Source organism: Ylistrum balloti, unplaced genomic scaffold (assembly GCF_031769215.1).
Source record: "Ylistrum balloti isolate Yb309-2 unplaced genomic scaffold, AGI_CSIRO_Ybal_v1 Utg370948, whole genome shotgun sequence".
Lineage (NCBI taxonomy): Eukaryota > Metazoa > Mollusca > Bivalvia > Pectinida > Pectinidae > Ylistrum > Ylistrum balloti.
The window spans coordinates 124,396-146,667 of NW_026782534.1; the positions used below are offsets into that span (position 1 = coordinate 124,396).

General features: G+C 35.5%; 1 protein-coding gene across 1 annotated transcript; it reads left to right on the top strand.

Moving 5' to 3' along the window:
* The first annotated feature begins 4 nt into the window (after positions 1–4).
* LOC132559682 (E3 ubiquitin-protein ligase MARCHF6-like) lies at positions 5–21,652 on the top strand. The gene is made up of 25 exons (XM_060224301.1): positions 5–35; positions 1,143–1,239; positions 1,706–1,779; positions 2,232–2,375; positions 3,906–3,978; positions 4,419–4,572; positions 6,000–6,195; positions 6,666–6,727; positions 7,091–7,123; positions 7,542–7,593; positions 7,989–8,047; positions 8,639–8,748; positions 9,070–9,184; positions 9,762–9,965; positions 11,192–11,242; positions 11,591–11,691; positions 11,934–12,117; positions 12,830–13,009; positions 13,342–13,411; positions 14,081–14,262; positions 15,710–15,844; positions 16,058–16,147; positions 16,888–17,020; positions 17,248–17,383; positions 18,062–21,652. Exons 1-25 carry the CDS (start codon positions 5–7, stop codon positions 18,138–18,140), a joined length of 2,745 nt encoding a protein of 914 aa, XP_060080284.1. The 3' UTR covers positions 18,141–21,652.
* Positions 21,653–22,272: the final 620 nt, after the last annotated feature.

A 22,272-nucleotide genomic window follows, 5' to 3' on the forward strand; every position in this document is an offset into this window, starting at 1 on the left:
CAAGATGGAGGAACAAGAACAAGACGGACAAACAGGTACACACATGGAATATGTTGGTTTTCATCTCATTTGTGTTCGGATGAAGGATATTTATATGTGTATTATGAATAATTTACAAGCCGTAAATAAGTTAAATATATCCAGCATTTATATTGGTATTGTTATATGATTATTCTGCCACCAGTTTTGGTACAGTACTACTAACCACTGTTATTTCCTACAAGTTTTTTTTAATATTGGACCTAGCTACTGTAAACATTCGATCGAGATCATATCATCAGTATGTACCAATGTAAGCTTTTGATAATAATATTTATCATATGAGGATAAGAAAGGGTTTTATAGTTAAAGGTAAATTAGACGACTATGATTTACGCCCAATACATCATAACATCATATCTAGATTCTCTTTAGTACAATTTTGTATGCTTTACCATCTAGGTATTTATATTTGTTGTACAAATTGAGGTTTAAAAAAGAGCAATAAAGGACACCTCTCAGTTATATTATCCTAAAAGTGAACTCCTTTTGCATACCCATGGGGTTATAGATTTATAATACAGGTCAGGCAGTGTCTGGAAAGAGCTAAGCTGTCATGCCACAATGATTCTCAGTTGAAAGTATCAAGGAAATAAGACATCAATGAATTTTTATTAACTAGTTAGAGCTTCAAGAAATAAGGAAAATTTGACTTGCTACAGCAAGCGAAGATCAAGCAACTATTGTGTGGTCAACATTTTGTGTGTTTCTGTATATGACATAATGATATAGATTGCATTGGCTTTATATGCTGAGTACTTAAAGGAATAAAAAATTTTGATTCTTGCCTATTTCATTTATGTAGAATCATCTTTATGTTTAGTATAATGAAAAGTAAGTAAAAGAAAGTCAGTTAAGTGAAAATGCTGTCATAGTGTTTTTCATTAACACTGTAAATTTAGCTATAGGTTAAGTGCAAAGCACCTGTTAGTGATCTATGCCATTCACTTCCTGATGCTTCATGTTTTTAACTTCTGAAACAATTTATCTCAGAGTGGTCAAGTCCTGGAACCTTTGTCCTATACATGAAGAAAATGTGGTCTTACACATGTTCCTGGTGTAGAGCTTCGCTCTTATGATGAAATGTTCAATTTCGTTTTCAGACATATGCCGTGTATGTCGATGTGAGAGTACGCCAGATAAGCCCTTGTATCACCCATGTGTGTGCACAGGAAGTATACGATACATACATCAAGACTGGTAAATACAAAACCCATTTAATTTTTATTTCACTAGTTGTGTTGGCATGTAGTGATAATTATAAGACCAGGTGACTTCTTGCCCCACATCTGTCACTTTTAAACCTTCGGCAGACAATTGGTATCATCAGTAATGTATTCTTGTCTCACACCAGATATATGTCTTCTGTCTAGTTATGTATTGGAAGGAAACATGGCTATATCATAAGCTTAGATATTAAACATAAATAATCAATGGTGAGCTGAAATTATCTTTCAAAATATCATGCTTTTCAAAGATAATTATTATCATGAATTATTGATTTGTCGCTACTTTGTCTTTTTAGACCCTTTGCATCCTTTTATAGATTTAATTATATTATATATATTATATTGTATTTAAGTATTAATTATTTTTACATTGAAGAAATCTATTAGGAGCTTGAAATTTCATGTTAAAAAATCTTTGTATATTTTTGTTTTTTCAGTCTTTTACAATGGTTAACATATAGTCGAAAAGAATACTGTGAACTATGCAAGCACAGATTCACATTCACTCCAAGTAAGTCAAAGGTCTCTTTGGGAAATATATTATATCAGATCTATTCTTGCAATTCATATCCTGTTGATTAGCCCATCAAATCAAAATGTGAAAATGTTAATTATCAAATAAATAAAACCCCTGAATTACTGTTCATCAGGTAATATAAATGTGTGTGGTAGATACATCATGTAAAAATTTGTTTTATAATTCAAACATCGAATATATTTCATGTTATGTATGTTATTTTGAATATTTGTACTTTTCAATATACAATATCTGTCTGTCGAGGAATGTATGTATCATCACTAAATTTGCATTTGAATTAACAGATGATATATATCGCATGTACAAATACATCAACTCTAGGACATAGATTAAAGATAAAATGGTGTTTTCTCTGGCACTTTTTGTTCATATTTTCTATTGCATTGAGTGCTTACCTGATCTTTTCAATTAATTGTTTGTTTTAGTTTATTCCCCGGACATGCCAAAGCGACTTCCCATCAAGGATATCTTCAGTGGCCTTCTCACAAGTGTTGGCCGTGCGATACGCTATTGGTTCCACTACACATTAGTGGCCTTTGCATGGTTGGGGGTTGTACCACTCACTGCCTGTAAGTCTTTGTAATTGTTACTACCGATGAAGGGAAGGTGTGAACGTTTCAAGTACTGTAGTACTGAACAAAGTATTGATAGTATTGTACTGAAGTACTTCACCAATCGAATTCCTTAAATTTATGCAACAAGCTCTCTGATTGGCAGAGCCAAGTCTAGATCGATTGTGGGTGGAGCCAGGTGAAAAAATACTGTGCAGACATCGGCATTTTACAAACACTCGACTGTCGCGAGAGGTTAATTGGAAGAGTCCAAGTCACAGGTGGCTTCAGATCAGACCTAATTGGGTTGTCCCATTTGTTTCGTTCTACACCCAATGATACCTTGCTTTTCCATCGATGGTACAACGAGAAAACGAAAGTTACTCAGTACTAAACTAATTTACGTACAAAATATATATCAACAGGTTAGATCACTGGGACCGGAGAATTCATAACATCTTAACAGTGAATATAGTCATATAGTCATTCTGTACTAGTTTTATTTATTTATTTATTTGAAAGGGAGGGGGGGGGGAGGGTTGGCTCAAAATATTTCGGTTTAAGCCCAAGCTCTATTATATGTAACAAAGAATTACGATTTACCTGGGACCTCCTGATATATGCCGATAATTCATACTGCATTAAAAAATAAAGGAATTCTGTGGTCCCATATATTTTTTATTTTATTTTTTATCTTTCCATCGAAAATTATACATATCCGCAACATGTGAAAAAACTTTGAAGTTGGTTGGGCGGAATATCTAGAGCATTTACTACTGCAAGTTCCAGAAATTCTGACACAAGTCGGGTATTTGCCCGAAGCCTCTGTCTCATGACATTGAATACATATTCAGTTACGTTGTATTCCGGGGAATAAGGCGGCTGAAAAACCAGGGACACGCCATATTCTTTCAGCATATTTCTTAAAATGCGCTCTCCCTGTCTATGGTGATGGAATCCACAATTATCCATCACAACCACATCGCCTTGTACAAAAACAGGATTCCCCATATCGTTCGTATCGGACATAATTTCGTCGAAGAAAATTTTGCGTACTGTTGCCGTCGTCGGACATTTTTCCAGCGATTACTTAGTAATTGTTATGTAACTGATAGTGTACATTAACTCCGCCTACCGGAACAAATTGGGTGTCAGATCAACTATTCAGGTTGTCTAAACTCCGCCCACGACCAATCACAGAGGTCGTTGTATACTTGACTCGATTATTTGAATACTTCAATACAATAGTATCAATACTTTGTTCAATACTATAGTAAGTGTGTCGTTCACACCTTCCCTTCATCGGTAGTAAAGGGCAAACATGTCTTTACCACAACACCCTAAGGGTCATCGAAGATGTGGTCTGTTTCAGGGGATATTACCCCACAACCGTTTGGTTTGTTATGTAATATATTTATTTTTTCATTTTGAAATCTTAATTAAGTTTTGCTAGTAAAATTATGTTGGATGTTTAATGACGTAGAAATCTTAAAACTTAAGGATACTCTTTACCTTTACAGTCATACTGTAATTTCATATCTGTTACAGGTCGTATTTACCGATGCCTGTTCACGGGTTCTGTCAGTTCTCTCCTCACATTACCACTAGACATGCTTTCTACGTAAGTATTGCTACGTAGAGGTAGATGATATTGATGACATCAGCTGTATCGGGATCACTCTCCAGAAGTGGAGTGTTTATCATGTTTAGAATTATATATATAATTTCAGTTTATCTGAGGAACAAAGTCATGTTGCTATGAAATAGTTGTAACTGACAAGAATTTTAAAGATTGAATAATTACAGTATATCACATCAGAACATTCTGCTTTAGTCTGACAACAATGACATGTTAACCTTTTATTATGAGTCACTATCTCTATAATGTAGCATAGGAAAACTTTAATCACTGTATTAGACTTGTACACTTAACTCTGAACAGTTCACAAGTGAATGTTATCATAGGAATTAAATATTCTAGGTAAATGTCAAGGCTACAGGTCATTCTGGTTTGACTTATCCTTTGAAAGCATGTAGTTATAAATAACATTTTTGTTTCAGTGATAACCTGGCATCAGATTGCTTTCATGGCTGTTTTGTGGTGACATGTACACTTTGTGCATTTATAAGTTTGGTGTGGCTCAGGGAGCAGATTCTTCATGGAGGAGGGCCAGATTGGCTAGAGCAGGAAAATCCAGGGGGTAATCAACCCAGGGTAGGTATTACATCTGTATGTGTGAGGGAAAATCCTGGGGGTAATCAACCAGGAATAGGTGTTACAGAAGAATGTGTCCGGAAAAATCCTGGGGGTAATCAACCAGGAGTAGGTGTTACAGATGTATGTGTCCGGAAAAATCCTGGGGGTAATCAACCCAGGGTAGGTGTTATAGATGTATGTGTCAGGGAAAATTCTGGGGGTAATCAACCCAGGGTAGGTATTACAGATGTATGCGTTGAGGAAAATTCTGGGGGTAATCAACCCAGGGTAGGTATTACAGATGTATGTGTCAGGGAAAATCCTGGGGGTAATCAACCAGGAGTAGGTGTTATAGATGTATGTGTCGGGGAAAATCCTGAGGGTAATCAACCCAGGGTAGGTATTACAGATGTATGTGTCAGCGAAAATCCTGGGGGTAATCAACCAGGAGATGTGTTACAGATGTATGTGTCAGGGAAAATCCTGGGGGTAATCAACCCAGGGTAGGTATTACAAATGTATATGTCAGGGAAAATCCTGGGGTAATCAACCCAGGGTAGGTGTTACAGATGTATGTGTCAGGGAAAATCCTGGGGATAATCAACACAGGGTAGGTATTACAGCTGTATGTGTCAGGGAAAATCCTGGGGGTAATCAACCCAGGGTAGGTATTACAGATGTATGTGTCAGGGAAAATCCTGGGGGCAATCAACCCAGGAGTAGGTGTTACAGAAGTATGTGTCAGGGAAAATCTTGGGGGTAATCAACCCAGGGAAGGTATTACATCTGTATGTGTCAGGGAAAGTTCTGGGGGTAATCAACCCAGGGAAGGTATTACATCTGTATGTGTCAGGGAAAATCCTGGGGGTAATCAACCAGGAGTCGTTGTTACAGAAGTATGTGTCAGCAAAAATCCTGGGGGTAAGCAAACCAGGGTTGGTATTACATCTGTATGTGTCAGGGAAAATCATAGGTGTAATCAACTAGGAGTAGGTGTTAAAGATGTATGTGTCAGGGATTTATAAGTCTGGTGTGGCTCAGGGAGCAGATTCTTCATGGAGGAGGGCCAGATTGGCTAGAGCAGGAAAATCCTGGGTTGGTATTATAGATGTATGTGTTGAGGAAAATCACCAAGGTAATCAACCCAGTATATGTATTACAAATGTATGTGTTAGGGCAAATTGGGAGTTAATCAGCTTGGAGTCTTTCAAAGGAGTGCCACGTGCACTTTTATCTTCTCTGACATAATGCCATAGTATAGGGTGATACAAGCTGTATGTATATGTTTACACCAGCAGATTATATTTAACCCATCTGTTTTAAAAGACTTTCATCTGAAGCAAAGCCTTAAGATATTGACAGAGTAATTTCATCTTACTAAAAGTCCAAAGATATTATCAGAGATTACCATTGTCTCACCTTGTGCTTTCCATTAATTTTTTTAGAATTTCCTAGATGGAGGGGTAGTCAACAATTTAGTCAATTTAGGAGGAGGAGGTGGAGTGCCTAGAGCACAGCCAGCTAATCAAAATGACATAAACAACCCACCAATGGCAGCCCCTAATCCTCCAGCCAATGAGGAGGAGGGAGAGGAAGATGGAGGCATGGACGGGGGTAACAATGGCAACAATGCTGCACAAGGTTAGACCTCACAGGCTAGTGACATGACAAAGACCTAGTTTATAGTTCTTGTCTGTGTGAACAGAAATACACCTGTATTATACCACTCTCATGCATACTCATGTCTGTTCAATCACTGGACATGTATCTATTGATACTCATGTCTGTTCTATCACTTTACATGTATTTAGTGTTACCCAGGACTGTTTTTTCACTGGAAATGCTTATTTGCCACTTTTACATAACCTGATTAAAACAGTTCATATCACCAAGAATAAAATGTTCATTTTAAGCTATATTACTATCATAAAAATATGCATGCATCAACTCTGCTTTATGCAGAAATTCTGAAAACTAATGGTATTCAGTGAAGGTGGCCTAAATATTACCCACATGGATTTAAACAACTTTAAGCAAGTATAATGTGAATAATTATATAATTTCAGTTTATTCTGATTGTTTCTACTGAATTAATATATTTTTTTCACCAGATGACAATAACTGGAACCCGATAGAATGGGACAGAGCAGCGGAGGAGTTAACCTGGGAAAGGGTATGATTTTATCTTGTGAAAAATGTTTTAATACTTTTGCTGAGTTGTCTTACAAACTGAAGAATAATCTTAATATGTATGCATTTTTTTGTTTCCTATTATGGGGGGAAGGGGGATTATTTCTCTTTTTCCATAATGTGACAGCAACATGAACATGCATTTTGTCAGCTATTTTCCAAAGCACAGAACTATAAACCTGACAAGTGTATGTAATGCAGGTATATCTCCCCTGTTTTCTAATTGGTTATGCATTGTACATAGAGTAATGCTTTGTAGGAATCTATATGACATAAGCTGAAATGATGGTAGAAAGTAACAATTGTCTCAGGAAATTGCTGTCATTACTTTTTCCTCTATCTACAGCTGCTAGGACTTGATGGTTCTCTGGTGTTCCTGGTAAGTCTCTTCCTATAATGGCACAAGTACTACTTGTAAGATTTTACAAAGGGTTTGCTGAAAAATATTTCTGGTATTAAAAGTTACTGTAGATGTTTATTAAATAAGGATTCACTGATGTTTAAAAAACAGTATAACACATTTCTCTTTTACTTCTTACTGGTGAATCTGATCACTGAGAAAAGGTGTATGCATGACCTATATTTTATTTTATATAAACTATTATATATTATCATATTCAGAAAAAAAAGTATTAAATGCTTACATAAATCTGTCTCCTTAAGTAACTGGCAAATGGGTGACAACACAATAAAGCTTAATAAGAATGTATCATGACGATATTTGATTATACGAATGAGGGGGGAGGGGTGCTAAGTGATATTTACTTCTTTATTTCATGTTGTACCCTCTATTACAGGAACATGTGTTCTGGGTAGTGTCTCTCAACACACTCTTCATACTGGTGTTTGGTAAGTTATACCACCATGAGTAGATACAATTGTCACAGCACATACAGTGCCATCAAATTTACTACAAACACTATCAGAATCAAATAATGCATACACATAGATATTTCAAAACATTTCTTTAGGTTGCTAATGTCAGTAGAATAAAAGTTCTTATGTCTTGTTTACGAATTAATAGCATCCAACAGTAGTTACATGTTATTTTCTGCATTAATATCTGTAATGTTAACTATAATTTTAGAAACTATTCTTATTTTAATGGTAACCTATTTTGACAGTCAAGATTAAATACTTGTAAACTTTAGAGATCTGATGAAGTGATATAAAAATGGAACATCTTAACATGATAGTTAAAATGTATATGTTACCAAGTCTTGACATTGCTGTTGTGTTTACAGCATTTTGTCCCTACCACATCGGACACTTCACATTGGTTGGACTCCACTTGGATGACTTTGTAAGTAAGATATATGCCACATTTATAACAGAGTAATCTGCTTCAACACTGGATGTCATACATATAGGTTCTCAAGAGATAGATATGATCATACATGCTGATATTGTGAAAAAATAACATTCTTGTGGACTAGGAAGTACTTTGATAAATTTTCTGAGAGTTTATTTTTCGCTTTAAAGAGTAAAAATTGTTTTGTTTCTATCCATGGAATCCAGCCCTAAGATACCCATTTAAAGGTATTAGAATGAGGTTAATACATTGTGGCTGATTTCCTAACAAAAATATTCCCAAATAAATAAGATGAATCATATTTTAATTAATATTTCATGAACAAATATTTCATGGGACAACATAAAGTTTGAAGTGTTTTCCTCAATTTATAACTGTACAAGGAGCACAATATGAGAGAGTTTCCCACCTTGATATGTTCATATATTATACATATCATCAGACAACAGTATATATCAATCAGCTGTGAACTGTTCCTGAAACCTCCATGTCCTACTAAATTTTTAGACATACTGTACCAAAATTACAAATATGTACATGAATTCATCAGTAAGGAATGATTTATTTGTGTTCCTGACACAGGCTCTGTCCACTCACTTTGAAGGATTGATGACCACTATGATAGGTTATGTAGTGATAGCAGTATCACTCGTCATACTCTACATGATGTGTGCCATAGCTAAACTCAAAAAGTAAGTCCTCAATGTCACGACTCATATATTTAGTAATCTTATTTTCTTTATCTATCCGTATGAAGGGGTAAAATACAAAATATCATTAATGTATTTTTTTCTGCAGGAAACAAAATTTCTATGTTTCTGTGTAAGTATTAAATAAATGTCTGCAACTTTTGCATAGGATTGAAAATATAAGATATCTTTCCATACATTTTGATAATTAAGGGAAAATGATTTAAGAATTTAAAAGTAAACATTTCTACCATTGCTTCCTTATATTTCTACAATGTTGTATTTCAACTTTGTTTAAAGAAATTAATTTTTTCATCCCTTCAGGTTTAGAAGAGTGCTGGGTCTGTGTTATGTGGTTGTCAAAGTTATGTTACTAGTCGTCATAGAGATCGGAGTGTTTCCTCTGATCTGTGGCTGGTGGTTGGATGTGTGTTCTTTGGTTAGTATGTACTACAACACTGAGGAATGAACTAGCTGAACTGCTACCTTGATGTACAATCAGTGATAACGCTAGAGTTTCTTTTCTTAGTGAATGGTTGCCTTTTCTAGACTGAACTTTCATTGTATGATTGAATCTATTTCTGAACATTTAAATTCCCTCATACAACAGGTTGATAAAAACCATTTCATTTGAAGAGTTAATCTTATCTAGGTAGCTGTAAGTGTTATATGAAAAATACTTCTATCGGTTTTACAACTGTTAGTTTTTCCAAAGAGTGAACAAACATCAAATGCTATTTATTACTTTCTTACCATGATAAGGTCTCGTCCATTTTCAACATTTAGAAAATTTCTTTTTATTTTAATTGATGAATTTTGTCCAAAGAGTTATTTGATCTGCAGTTGTAATCTAATTTTGTTTATAGTATATGTACCGGTAACTTGTAATTTTGTAATGGAAATCTGAAACATCCTTCTACATAATACCTTTCTTGTACTAAATTCCTAACAACCCAAATATCTGACATTATATGACTAAGTTCAATAGTCACATAATAAATACATTTCTCCTCCAGTCCATGTTTGATGCTACATTGAAAGACCGTAAGAACAGCTTCCACCTGGCTCCGGGGACATCCATGTTTATTCACTGGTTGGTGGGAATGGTATATGTGTTTTACTTTGCCTCCTTTATCCTACTGCTTCGTGAGGTCCTCAGACCAGGCGTTCTCTGGTTCCTAAGGAACCTCAACGATCCAGAGTTCAACCCTATACAGGAGGTATGTGTCACTTATTTATCCTGTGTAGTTCTGAAGATATCAAAAATATAAGCTGGAATACAGGTTGTTATCATTTAGTTCTAAGTTAAATATCTTGTTTACTCTTAAGGAAAACTTGTTCTTTAAAAACAATATTACAACCTACTACAAGAGGGAGTTATTTCACATAGGAAAATGTGAGATAATACTGTGATTTTTGTATGTATAACTGATCAAAGCATTGTAGAAATAGGTTTTTTCTTTTCTGTTATCTATTTTTCAAAACAAACCAGTTTGAATGACTTCTTCTCAATAACCAAAAGGCGTAGAAGCGTGGTATTTAACCAGTAGGTTCCTAGAATGAAACCTGACCCTAACTGTAACCCTAACCCAAAGTCTGAGAAAAAAAATGATCATGACCCTTATTCAAGGTTACAGAGTTCATATTTGTTAAAACCTCTAAACAATTTCTACTGATTAAACAAAGGCTTGTAGTTTTAAGGATGAAGCACTACAAAGTTTGCAAAAGAAATGAACTTGAACCAATGTTACTAGGGTAAAGGGTCAAATTCTGTAAAAGAATTCTTCTAGTAAACCAAGTGTTTGAGAATCTCAATATTTGGCTGGTAGGTCTCTGGGATGAAGTCTGACAAAGTTAGCAAAAAGAAATGACCTTTACCGGTATTTAAGGCCAGAGGGGTAGAATTTGATAGAAAATTAAATAATTTCTTCTGATTAAAAAAAAGTCCTAAAAGTATGTTATTTGGCAGGTAAGTCTCTTGGATGAAACCTGACAAATTTTGCACAAAGAAAGGACCTTGAACCTTATTAAAGGTCAAAGGGGTCAAATAATGTCAAAACCTGTAAAAGGTTTTTCCTGGTAAACTAAAAGTCTGAGAGGCAGAGCATCTGGTTGAAACGTGTTTCTTGGTGAAAAACTTCCAAAGTTTGATAAAAGAAGTGATATTTACCTGTAATCAAGATCATAAATCCACTGTTTAGAGCTGAGTGTTAGAAGCTGAATTTTGTTGTGGAAATTGGTTGAAATTGATTGGACTGTCCACTTTGAATCCCATTGGTGCACATGTTTATGTATGAAGATGAACATTGATTGTATTTTTGATGAACATGGAATACCAGGTGAGAAATGCAGGCACCTTGGGCCTCTCATTCAAGTGATTTTTCGTTATATTACAGTATGTTTGTATTAGTTTTTCTGTTTATGTTAAATCTTTTATCTGATATAGATGATCCATCTGCCAGTGTACAGACATGGACGCCGCTTCGTAGCATCTGTGGTAGGTATACCAGCACAATATATTCAAATATCAAAGATCTGTTTATGATATGAATAATTACCCAATATTTCTATAGTTACAGCTGTTTACTCATAAAAATATGTTTTATTAAATCTAAATATTTATTCATTTAATTGAAACTATGATAGTTTAACTCTGGTAAAATTCTTTCTCCTTCTTACCAAGTTGTCTTGGCAAAATTTCAGTTTAGTTCATTCATTGGAGAGTTGTTTTAAGTAAGAGGTCCATAGTTCAGTCTTGGTGAATGCATGGAAAAAATATGACTTCTTTTACAATTGTATGCATTGAACTGATCACAATATTAAAGTTTTGGATATATTTTATTAGATAATCTTTGGAAGCACAGTGCTACTGATGCTGTGGCTGCCAGTGCGAGTGATAAAGAAGGCTCTTACAGGTTTCCTGCCTTACCATGTCATGCTGTCTAGGTGCGTCAACATCAATCATGATAAATTACACTTGCTCTTTTGTTATTGTACTATAAGTAGCTGTTTATACATGAATGAAGACAATTTTGTTTAAGAAAAAAGAAGGAAAAACTCAGTCTTTGAAGGCATATTGAAGACAAGCTTGCTTACCAAAAAAGTATAATTTTCCTGTAATTATGACAAGTATGTGTATTAAATATCTATCACTTGCTGACATTATCTATAAACTTTTCTTCTTTCAGTGATGCCCCGGTCAGTGAGCTCTCCCTAGAACTACTACTACTCCAGGTGGTCCTGCCAGCCTTACTAGAACAGGGCCACACCCGTATGTGGCTCAAGGGTATGGTGAGGGGATGGACATTAGCCATGGCCTCTATGTTGGGACTGCGGTCCTACTTATTGGGGGACCTACCTTTACAGGATGGGGTACGTACAAATATCACACTCATTCTTAAAAAGATGTTTTTATCATCTCATCAACAGTTTATTTGGGGACATCATATTGTTATCCATGTCTGTCGAGCCCTGTCTCCAATTCACATCATCAGTATGATTGTTACCCATATCTGTCCAGTCCATGTCATCACTTTGGCTGTTACGGATGTCTATCCAGTCCATGGCATCACCCAAAATGTTACCCTTATCTATCCAGTCCTGTCTTCAATCCATTTCCACTCCAACAACATTGTTTCTTCAGGGATATAATAGATCAAATTTTAACGAACACTTTGCATGAGTTCATCATTTATATTTCTAAAATTATTATAACAATTAGTTACAGAAATTTTTCAAGCATTGATTCTTATGTGCACAAGAGAAGGGATGTGCTATAGATATTTTCTAGTTTGTATGGTGTCTTTATAGCTTCATATTATCAAATATAAAAATGATTGTGTTCTCTGATGGACAGTTGGCCCAGGGCAATAAAAAAAAGCTGGACTTCATGTATTTTGAAAATTTCTTGATTCTGTGAAAATCTTCGCTGAAAGCATTACACATCATCATACAAATCTATAGTTATATCACTGTGTTTTATCACTAGTATGTGTACTTATCTAATAGCTGTAATTTCTGCTTACCCATTCTGTCTTTAGAACGGTTTGCTGATAATTTACATCTTAACAATGATGATTTGCAGGATAATGTTGTTCAAGGGGACCCTCCTGCACCGTTGGTGCCCCCAGCAAATAACAACGCTGCACCTGCAGTGGGAGGAGGACTTGGAGGAGGTTTGGGTGCAGCCCATCAAGCCATGTTACAAGGGGGAGGACCGACAGGCTTTCAGGCTTATAAACGACCAAAGTTGTTCTATTTAAGGGTGGGTACAATTTGTTAGAGGAGTATGAGTTGTTGATATGATTTAATCTGTATTGTGAAATTTGCTGTCTTTTAAAGGATGAATTCTTTCGAAGTTTCTGACTAATTTTAATACTGATTGTGTGATAGATACATAAGATCAGAGAAGTTTATCTCTTAATTTGTGATATTTTGTGTGCATATTTGCAGCCATCCTCTTCTGATTACACACAAATGATATTTCAAAAGGAAATATCTGTTTATTATAAAGTCCATCTCTGCTCCATTAATGTTCATCATTGTACTACTTGAGTGTGTGCTACCGTGCTCTGACACTGATCACCTCCCTTACAGATTATGTTGCTGGTGCTGTTTATGTGTGTAACGCTTTTCGCCTCCAGTCTAATGTCACTTGTCTTGCCAGGTAGGTAGACTGAGGGATAACTGATCATACCTTAACTAGAAACAACAGATATGATGTCTACATATTTACCTTTGTATGGCATTACTACCATGTAATCTTACCAAAGACATTTGTGTATTACCAGCTCATGAACTACCATTGGCAAAAGAATGTTGTAAGTGATGTAAAATTGAAGTTGCCTTCCCTGATAACAAGATGAAAATTAGAAACTTAATTGGCATTCCTGGACATTATGAATGCCATTTGGATATAGACTGATCAATTTGAAGCTAACATGCTGAACTGAAAATGTCCTTATCCTTTAGGAATTCATATGCCTGTGAATGCCAACTGAAAGTAGTTCAATGCTTAACTAAATCACAAAGTATTTCTTTGGTTTATTTGATTACATTTTTTACATGTACTGTAAAATGTAAGAAAACAAAAAAATGAAAAATCTTTTGTTACATACTTTGATATTCTAAACATAAACATAGATAATTTTTTTTTACCTTTGTTAGAATTTTATAATAATGTAAACTCAGAACACAATATTGTAGTTTTCTGCCAATACATTTGTTTTGTTCTCTGAATAAACTGAAGTATTGAAATATGACAATGATATTCATGGTGAAGTAAGGTATTATTATACACTATTTTCACTACAAGTAGAATGTTTTATGTTGACAGTATTTTTTGGTCGTAAACTGATGTCATTGTGGATGGGTGATGCTAAGATCCACGAGCTATACACAGCAGCCTGTGGACTGTATGTGTGCTGGATGATCCTCAGGATTAGCACTGTACTGTACAACTGGATCCCACAAGGCACTGTAGCTATCCTTAACAAAATCAAAGAATGGGCAATGTTGGTAGGTATCTCAGACACGTACAACTAAGGAAGCAATACAGCCCCAATATTTGCCTTTATCAGTCTATAATTACCGATATCGTGAAATGCTGCTGCACGTTTCTTCAGTACAAATGTAATTAAGGCCGACATGTGAATAATGGTCCAGTAATTCACTTCTGAACTTGCAGTGCTCTATTTACATATATCATGTCATAAGGACATGTCACGAATGCTGTAAGACGTGTAATAATGCTATGGTGATTTAGAAATAAGTCTTGTCTTTACAACATCACCTGATTGCATCAGTAGTGAAAAATGTACCAAACTTGCCGTCCACATCAAAATTAATCTTACAGGGAAATAAGTTAAAGAGTCTTAGCCTTCTTTTTTTTTCAAAAAGAAACATGAGATACAATGAATAGAATCAAATACTTGTGTCCATGTAACATTAAATTTTTTAAAATAAAAAGAATAATATACTTGTGTCCTGTATTAGATTTTTTAAACTTGTAAAATATTTTGATATGCCTCTAGGTTTGTGACAAATCACATAAATGAACTTGTTAGATAAGGTTTGTATTACATGGACACTCATGTAAGATCTTCTATGTATGACACCAGATAATGAAGTGTATCATTGTAGCAGCGTTACTGATTGGTGTTGTTGTTTACAGGCGATGAAGTGTATCATTGTAGCAGCGTTACTGATTGGTGTTGTTGTTTACAGGCGATGAAGTGTATCATTGTAGCAGCGTTACTGATTGGTGTTGTTGTTTACAGGCGATGAAGTGTATCGTAGCAGCGTTACTGATTGGTGTTGTTGTTTACAGGCGATGAAGTGTATCATTGTAGCAGCGTTACTGATTGGTGTTGTTGTTTACAGGCGATGAAGTGTGTCATTGTAGCAGCGTTACTGATTGGTGTTGTTGTTTACAGGCGATGAAGTGTGTCATTGTAGCAGCGTTACTGATTGGTGTTGTTGTTTACAGGCAATGAAGTGTGTCATTGTAGCAGCGTTACTGATTGGTGTTGTTGTTTACAGGCGATGAAGTGTGTCATAGTAGCAGCGTTACTGATTGGTGTTGTTGTTTACAGGCGATGAAGTGTATCATTGTAGCAGCGTTACTGATTGGTGTTGTTGTTTACAGGCGATGAAGTGTGTCATTGTAGCAGCGTTACTGATTGGTGTTGTTGTTTACAGGCGATGAAGTGTGTCATTGTAGCAGCGTTACTGATTGGTGTTGTTGTTTACAGGCGATGAAGTGTGTCATTGTAGCAGCGTTACTGATTGGTGTTGTTGTTTACAGGCGATGAAGTGTATCATTGTAGCAGCGTTACTGATTGGTGTTGTTGTTTACAGGCGATGAAGTGTATCATTGTAGCAGCGTTACTGATTGGTGTTGTTGTTTACAGGCGATGAAGTGTATCATTGTAGCAGCGTTACTGATTGGTGTTGTTGTTTACAGGCGATGAAGTGTATCATTGTAGCAGCATTACTGATTGGTGTTGTTCCCTTGTTACTGGGGTTACTGTTTGAACTGGTGGTAGTGGCTCCATTACGAGTGCCTCTAGAACAGACACCTATATTCTTTCCTTGGCAGGTAAGTATTTGGCATCATTAATAATATATGACAATTGTTTCATCTTTAATCTTCATCATCACTTAAATCCTCAGTTTTCTGTTTTAGCTAGTTTAGATTTTTGTGACCTTGAAACCCACAATATATAAAAATGACCTTGATCAGGAGTCTGTTCCATGGTAAACTTTATTCTCACTACAAAACAATAATCACCATGTTATTGATGTTAACAAGGATTGGGCTCTTGGAGTGCTCCATGCCAAAATTGTGTGTGCAGTGACCATGATGGGACCCCAGTGGTGGCTCAAACGAGTCATAGAACAGGTATGTAATAGTGTTGATTTCAGACATTGTTTATTGTGTCCAGTGATCTCTGGTCATTGATTGAACTGATACGTTACTTTGTTGACCACAAGTTACTGTAAGCCAAACTTTCTTAGGGAGCTATTTATTTTATAAATGAAACAAATTTGTAAAAGTTACATTATCATATGGCTTGTTTCATAAAAGTTAATATGAATCACAATGCAGTTGTTTTGATGATAAACTACGAAAATTAGACGCTTTAAAAGAAAGTTGGTTTACAATATTTAACTTAAATTCAAACAGTAAATTTGCATGTATGTGTCCATCTTATCGCAAATTACACAAATACACATACTTCCTTCTAATTTTGATTAAATAATTATAATAGGAAACTGAGAAACACTGTTCTGAACTCTTAATTTATTTTAATTTGTTGTCTGTCAGGTTTGATAACCAGACTTTGATAATTAACTGTTTGTTGTCTGTCAGGTTTGATAACCAGACTTTGATAATTAACTGTTTGTTGTCTGTCAGGTTTGATAACTGGAGACTTTGATAACTAACACTTTGTTGTCTGTCATGTTTGATAACTGAAGACTTTGATAACTAACACTTTGTTGTCTGTCAGGTTTGATAACCATACTTTGATAATTAACTGTTTGTTGTCTGTCAGGTTTGATAACTGGAGACTGTGATAACTAACACTTTGTTGTCTATCAGGTTTGATAACTGGAGACTTTTGTTTTGTTGGTTGCCAGGTTTACAATGACGGAATTCGCAATATGAACCTCCGATTTATCCTGACTAAACTATGTGCTCCAGTCATTGGTATTCTAGGCATGTCTTTATCTCTACCATATGTTGTCGCCAAGAGTTTTGTTCCTTATTTAGGTAAGTATAACATTTGTGAATATTTTCTTTGATCTTGTGTATTGATGTTATTAACTAAAAATGTGTTAATCTTGATTTTCCTGTTGATTATATGAATAAACATTCTCAGCGAAATATGAAGGTAATACAAATGTTATTAAGATTTCATGGAGATTGATTGATAAAATGGAGTAATTTGTTATTACCGCCTGCAAATTGAAAGTGATTCTATTCTCATTTGTTTCCAGGTTTTAATTTCCAGATCCAGAACCTGGTACTGAGAAGAATATACCCCCTCCTTTTAGCTTGTATTGTGTTTGTCCTATTTGGGATGTTTCAAATTCGTCAGTTTAAAAGGCTCTATGAGCACATCAAAAATGACAAGTAAGTGCTTCCAAGTAAATAATCAGTTATATGTACATTAAATGCATGGTGCTGACCCTCATAACCCTGATAAGAGTGTAGTTGTGGTGCCTGAGCATTGCTGTTTTAAATCTAGTGTATGGGAATTAAAAGCAGGCACTTGACATAATTACCTCCTTTTTCCCCCATATGTGTTGCCTTTATTTGTAAGTTTTAGTTTTCAATTACATTTTGTACTAAGGAAAGGCATTAAGTAACAAACCAAGATGCAGAAATGTATCTTGTGTATTCTCACAAGAGTGAGAAAAGTACATCGTAAATTGCTCCTCCAGTACCATTTAAGCATTAAAATCCATATTGGCATACATCTAGTAAAGTATACTCTGTTCAAACATATAGTATTCTTTAAATTAAAAAGAAATACATTCTTTTTATCACTGAAGTTTGTTGTACTTCAACTTATATGGTACTTTTGTGTAAGGGAGGCAACTGTTTTGAAAATATTAAGTGCTTCGTTTATGCCTCATTTCGGACCGTTCAGTAATTATACACTTTTAAGGCTTTTTGCATATTTATATGTACAATGGTGTTGTCAGGTAATGAAGTTTTGCTTTGTTTTTGGATGTGCTACATAATCATACACTCTGCTTTACTAAAATGTATATTATTTATAATATAATATTTAACATTACTTTACAGGTATCTTGTTGGACAGAGACTTGTGAATTATGAACCAAGACCAAGATTTCTTTCTCAAATCCGTCGCCAAATGTCATGACTTGCGAATTCAAAGGATTCCTGATAATGTTATATGCTTGTAATTGTGGTGACTGGACATACAGAAGTTACCACCGAACTTGTGGTTTAGTTGTGGCCACTAAGCATTGAGAAATAACCATTAAATGTGTGGTATATTTGTGGTCACTGGACATTGAGAAATAACCATTAAATGTGTGGTATATTTGTGGTCACTGGGCATTGAGAAATTACCACTAAATGTGTGGTATAATTGTGGTCACTGGACATTGAGAAATTACCACTAAATGTGTGGTATAATTGTGGTTACTGGACATTGAGAAATTACCACTAAATGTGTGGTATAATTGTGGTTACTGAATGTGACCCCATCAGTGAATTGATGTGATCACTATCAGTCAGCAGGGTTTAGAATGAAGCACCAAATGCAGGGACATTTCTGGTAGACTGATACTTTTATCATTATCAACCACAGAATGAAATGGTAGATATATTGATAATACTAAGGAGATTCATGATATCAAGGTAGAGAGCTAGGGACACATGAGCTGGCAATAAAGAGATGGAGAGACAGGGGACACATGGGCTGTTTATAACGAGGTGGAGCGATAGGAGACAGAGGATCAGTGATAACAACATAGAGAGATAGGAGACACCAGGGCTGGTGATAACAAGGTAGAGAGATAGAGGAAACAGAGGACAGGTGATAATGAGGTGGAGGGATAGAGGACACAGGGGACATGTGATAACGAGGTGGAGGGATCGAGGACACAGGGGACTGTTATTGAGATGGAGGATTGGAGGACACAAGGGACTGATAATGTGGTGCTTACAGAGGATGGTGATCATGTTTTGTAATTTAAAAAGTAAATATAAATTACCAAAGGAGAAATAAACAATCAAAATTGATAACATAATAATAGCTGTACTGTTTACAGCATGAACATATGGCCTTTCTTGTTACCTCTCACAAGAGTAGGGATAATGTCCAATACACTGGATTATCTCTTTCACAAGGTCAGATGCAGTACACAGGGATTATGGTTATCACCAACGTTAAGCTGGATGCAGTATGAAAGGCTTCTGTTGTAACACATACCTTTGGTTAATTTACATCTGTCTGATCTTCATTCTGGTTTTATTATTGAATTGGCTAAGTATCAATCAAAAGAAACATTTAAGAGTAATTCAAGATATTAACATCGGTGGAGAAACACTTTATTGTTTTATTCTAGTGTAAACAATCTGATTGATTTCTTTGTATTGTAAAAAAACAATTTGTTTTTGAGTTACTATGAGCATTAATAATTGAAGATATGTTTTTTTTTTATGTGAATTTTTGTTTAATGTGTGAAACTGGCAATATTTCCATTTTCTTTCACTAGAAATGGATCTCCTCTTCCCTTGCTTGCAGTTGACTAATATGAGATGATTGTTTCACAGTGTTTAAGTAAATTCTTGAAAAGAACCTGTCTAGTTTTCCCAAAACCTGATAGGGGTCATCCCAATTAGTTTTCAATATTAACAGAACTTATTTATTCAAGGATAGACTGGAAATATGAGATGACCTTTAACCTTTCTGTTTGGCTTAGACAATTTTGTTTCTTAGAGTTGATTAAAGGGAAATTAGTACAGTTGTCTTTATTGTAACCATTTCATTCAGTACCATATCTGCTAGATCTACCACCAACTTCTTGGAAATATTTTTGCATTAATTACAAATGGAAACGGGTAAGGGGTTCACACAGCACAAGTCATTTGTTAAAAACAAGTCAATATGTGAGATTTACTTGTGTATAAATCTGTGCTCAGAAAATCATCTTAAAAAGAATCTTACTTCAATGGAGTAAGGTTTTGTAGCAGCCACTGGTGGTTGTCAATGTGATATGCTATGGGTACTGTGTAAATGATAATATTGCAGCATACATGGTGAAATTACAGTGATATGGTATGTTAAAGCATAAATGGTGCTCGAGAGTCCACAATTGTGTGTGCTCATTAGCTATGATAGGGAGTTGTAAGTGCTCATGTGACGAATAGCTGATCTGTTGCAGACACTGAGCTGTGACACAAACTTTGGTAGTGTTATCTTGTTTTTGTTGTATTTTGATGTGTTGTTAAAATAATACCTACATATTACAGAATAATTTATTTGTTATTTTAAAGAAGTAAAATAGCTTTATCGTAAGCTTCCGAATACCCAATTCATATTTTGAACATTGAACCAGATCTGTAAACAATTTTAAACTGTTTCAGTATGAACAGCCATATAAACAGTATTGTGAATCTTTTCAATCACTCACTCATTTTGATGAAGTTTAGAGAGGTTAGTGTGTCTCTAAAATATTGATAATATTAAGCACTTGATTTTTAAGTCAATAGAATTGTCTTTCATTTGGTATGTGTAGATGTACATGTGTGGGAGGGAAGACTGTGTGAGAGAGATTCACTATAGGAATTGCTTCAGGAGATGATATTGGTTTAGAGGCCTGTCTAAAATGGGCATGTTTAAAAGAAAAGGGAGTAACTAGGCTAGAGATGTCATTACTTGCATTGATGGGCGTGGCCTTCGGTGACGGGCCTGTTTAGAAGAAAAGGGAGTGACCAGGCTAGAGATGTCACTACTTGTATTGATGGGCGTGGCCTTTGGTGATGGGCATGTTTAGAAGAAAAGGAAGTGACTAGGCTAGAGATGTCATTACTTGCATTGATGGGCACGGCCTTTGGTGATGGGCATGTTTAGAAGAAAGGGAAGTGACTAGGCTAGAGATGTCATTACTTGTATTGATGGGCGTGGCCTTCGGTGACGGGCATGTTTAGAAGAAAAGGGAGTGACTTGGCTAGAGATGTTATTACTTGTATTGATGGGTATGGCCTTTGGTGATGGGCCTGTTTAGAAGAAATGGGAGTGACCAGGCTAGAGATGTCATTACTTGTATTGATGGGCGTGGCCTTTAGTGATGAAAGTGTCGAGCTGAATTGGGAGTGACTAGGCTATAGATAGTGTTGGCTGTAGTAATCAGTATATCCATTTGTTATTTAGTGACAAGACTTTGGAAGGCAAAGTTTGATATGATAGGTGTGTTGCTTATGTTGCACCCGAAGTATTGAAAGAAGGTTATGAGTTGTTTCGGTTGAAATGACAAGTGTGGCCTATGATGGGTGTGCACAGTAAGAAAGGAAGAAATAAGGCTGAAGGTGGTTTGGGTTGAAATGCAGGGTGTGGCCTATAGTGCTGACAGTATGAAGAGTGTCGGCTTACTTATATAGCAGAACCCCAAAGATTGATATTAAGGATACTTTCAGTAATGTATCTATTATAAACAGATAAATATGAATCAAAGAGCTTATGATAATGAAGCAATGATTTAGTGAAATGGTGACTGGTGTTCAGAGGTAGGTGTGTCATGTGCTTGAATGAGAGGTGTGTAAGATGTGTGCGACAGATTCATGAACATTTGTGAAAGTATCTTATTGTTTTATTGAATGTTAATTATGTGCAAATAAATTAAAATTAAATGCAGAGGAATGGTATGCATGTCTTGTGGTTTGTTCTTTAGTAAATTAGTACAAATTTCTCAATGTGGCAGGTACCCTTTGATTATGGTTGTCTGTTGCTTTTAATCATGCTTATAAAGGACCAGAACATTCATTTACTGTTTCCGGGTTCTGATACAGGACCAAAACATTCATTTACTGTTTCCGGGTTCTGATACAGGACCAAAACATTCATTTACTGTTTCCGGGTTCTGATACAGGACCAAAACATTCATTTACTGTTTCCGGGTTCTGATAAAGGACCAAAACATTCATTTACTGTTTCCGGGTTCTGATAAAGGACCAAAACATTCATTTACTGTTTCCGGGTTCTGATACAGGACCAAAACATTCATTTACTGTTTCCGGGTTCTGATAAAGGACCAAAACATTCATTTACTGTTTCCGGGTTCTGATAAGGGACCAAAACATTCATTTACTATTTCCGGGTTCTGATAAAGGACCAAAACATTAATTTACTGTTTCCGGGTTCTGATAAAGGACCAAAACATTCATTTACTGTTTCCGGGTTCTGATAAGGGACCAAAACATTCATTTACTATTTCCGGGTTCTGATAAAGGACCAAAACATTAATTTACTGTTTCCGGGTTCTGAT

What these genes read in the sequence shown, in the direction of transcription:
- LOC132559682 (XM_060224301.1), top strand. Translation starts at nt 5, where the DNA reads ATGGAGGAACAAGAACAAGACGGACAAACAG. An exon ending in CAAAGTTGTTCTATTTAAGG is followed by an intron (nt 13,010 to 13,341) that starts GTGGGTACAATT and finishes CCTCCCTTACAG; the next exon opens with ATTATGTTGCTGGTGCTGTT. An exon ending in GAGCACATCAAAAATGACAA is followed by an intron (nt 17,384 to 18,061) that starts GTAAGTGCTTCC and finishes ATTACTTTACAG; the next exon opens with GTATCTTGTTGGACAGAGAC.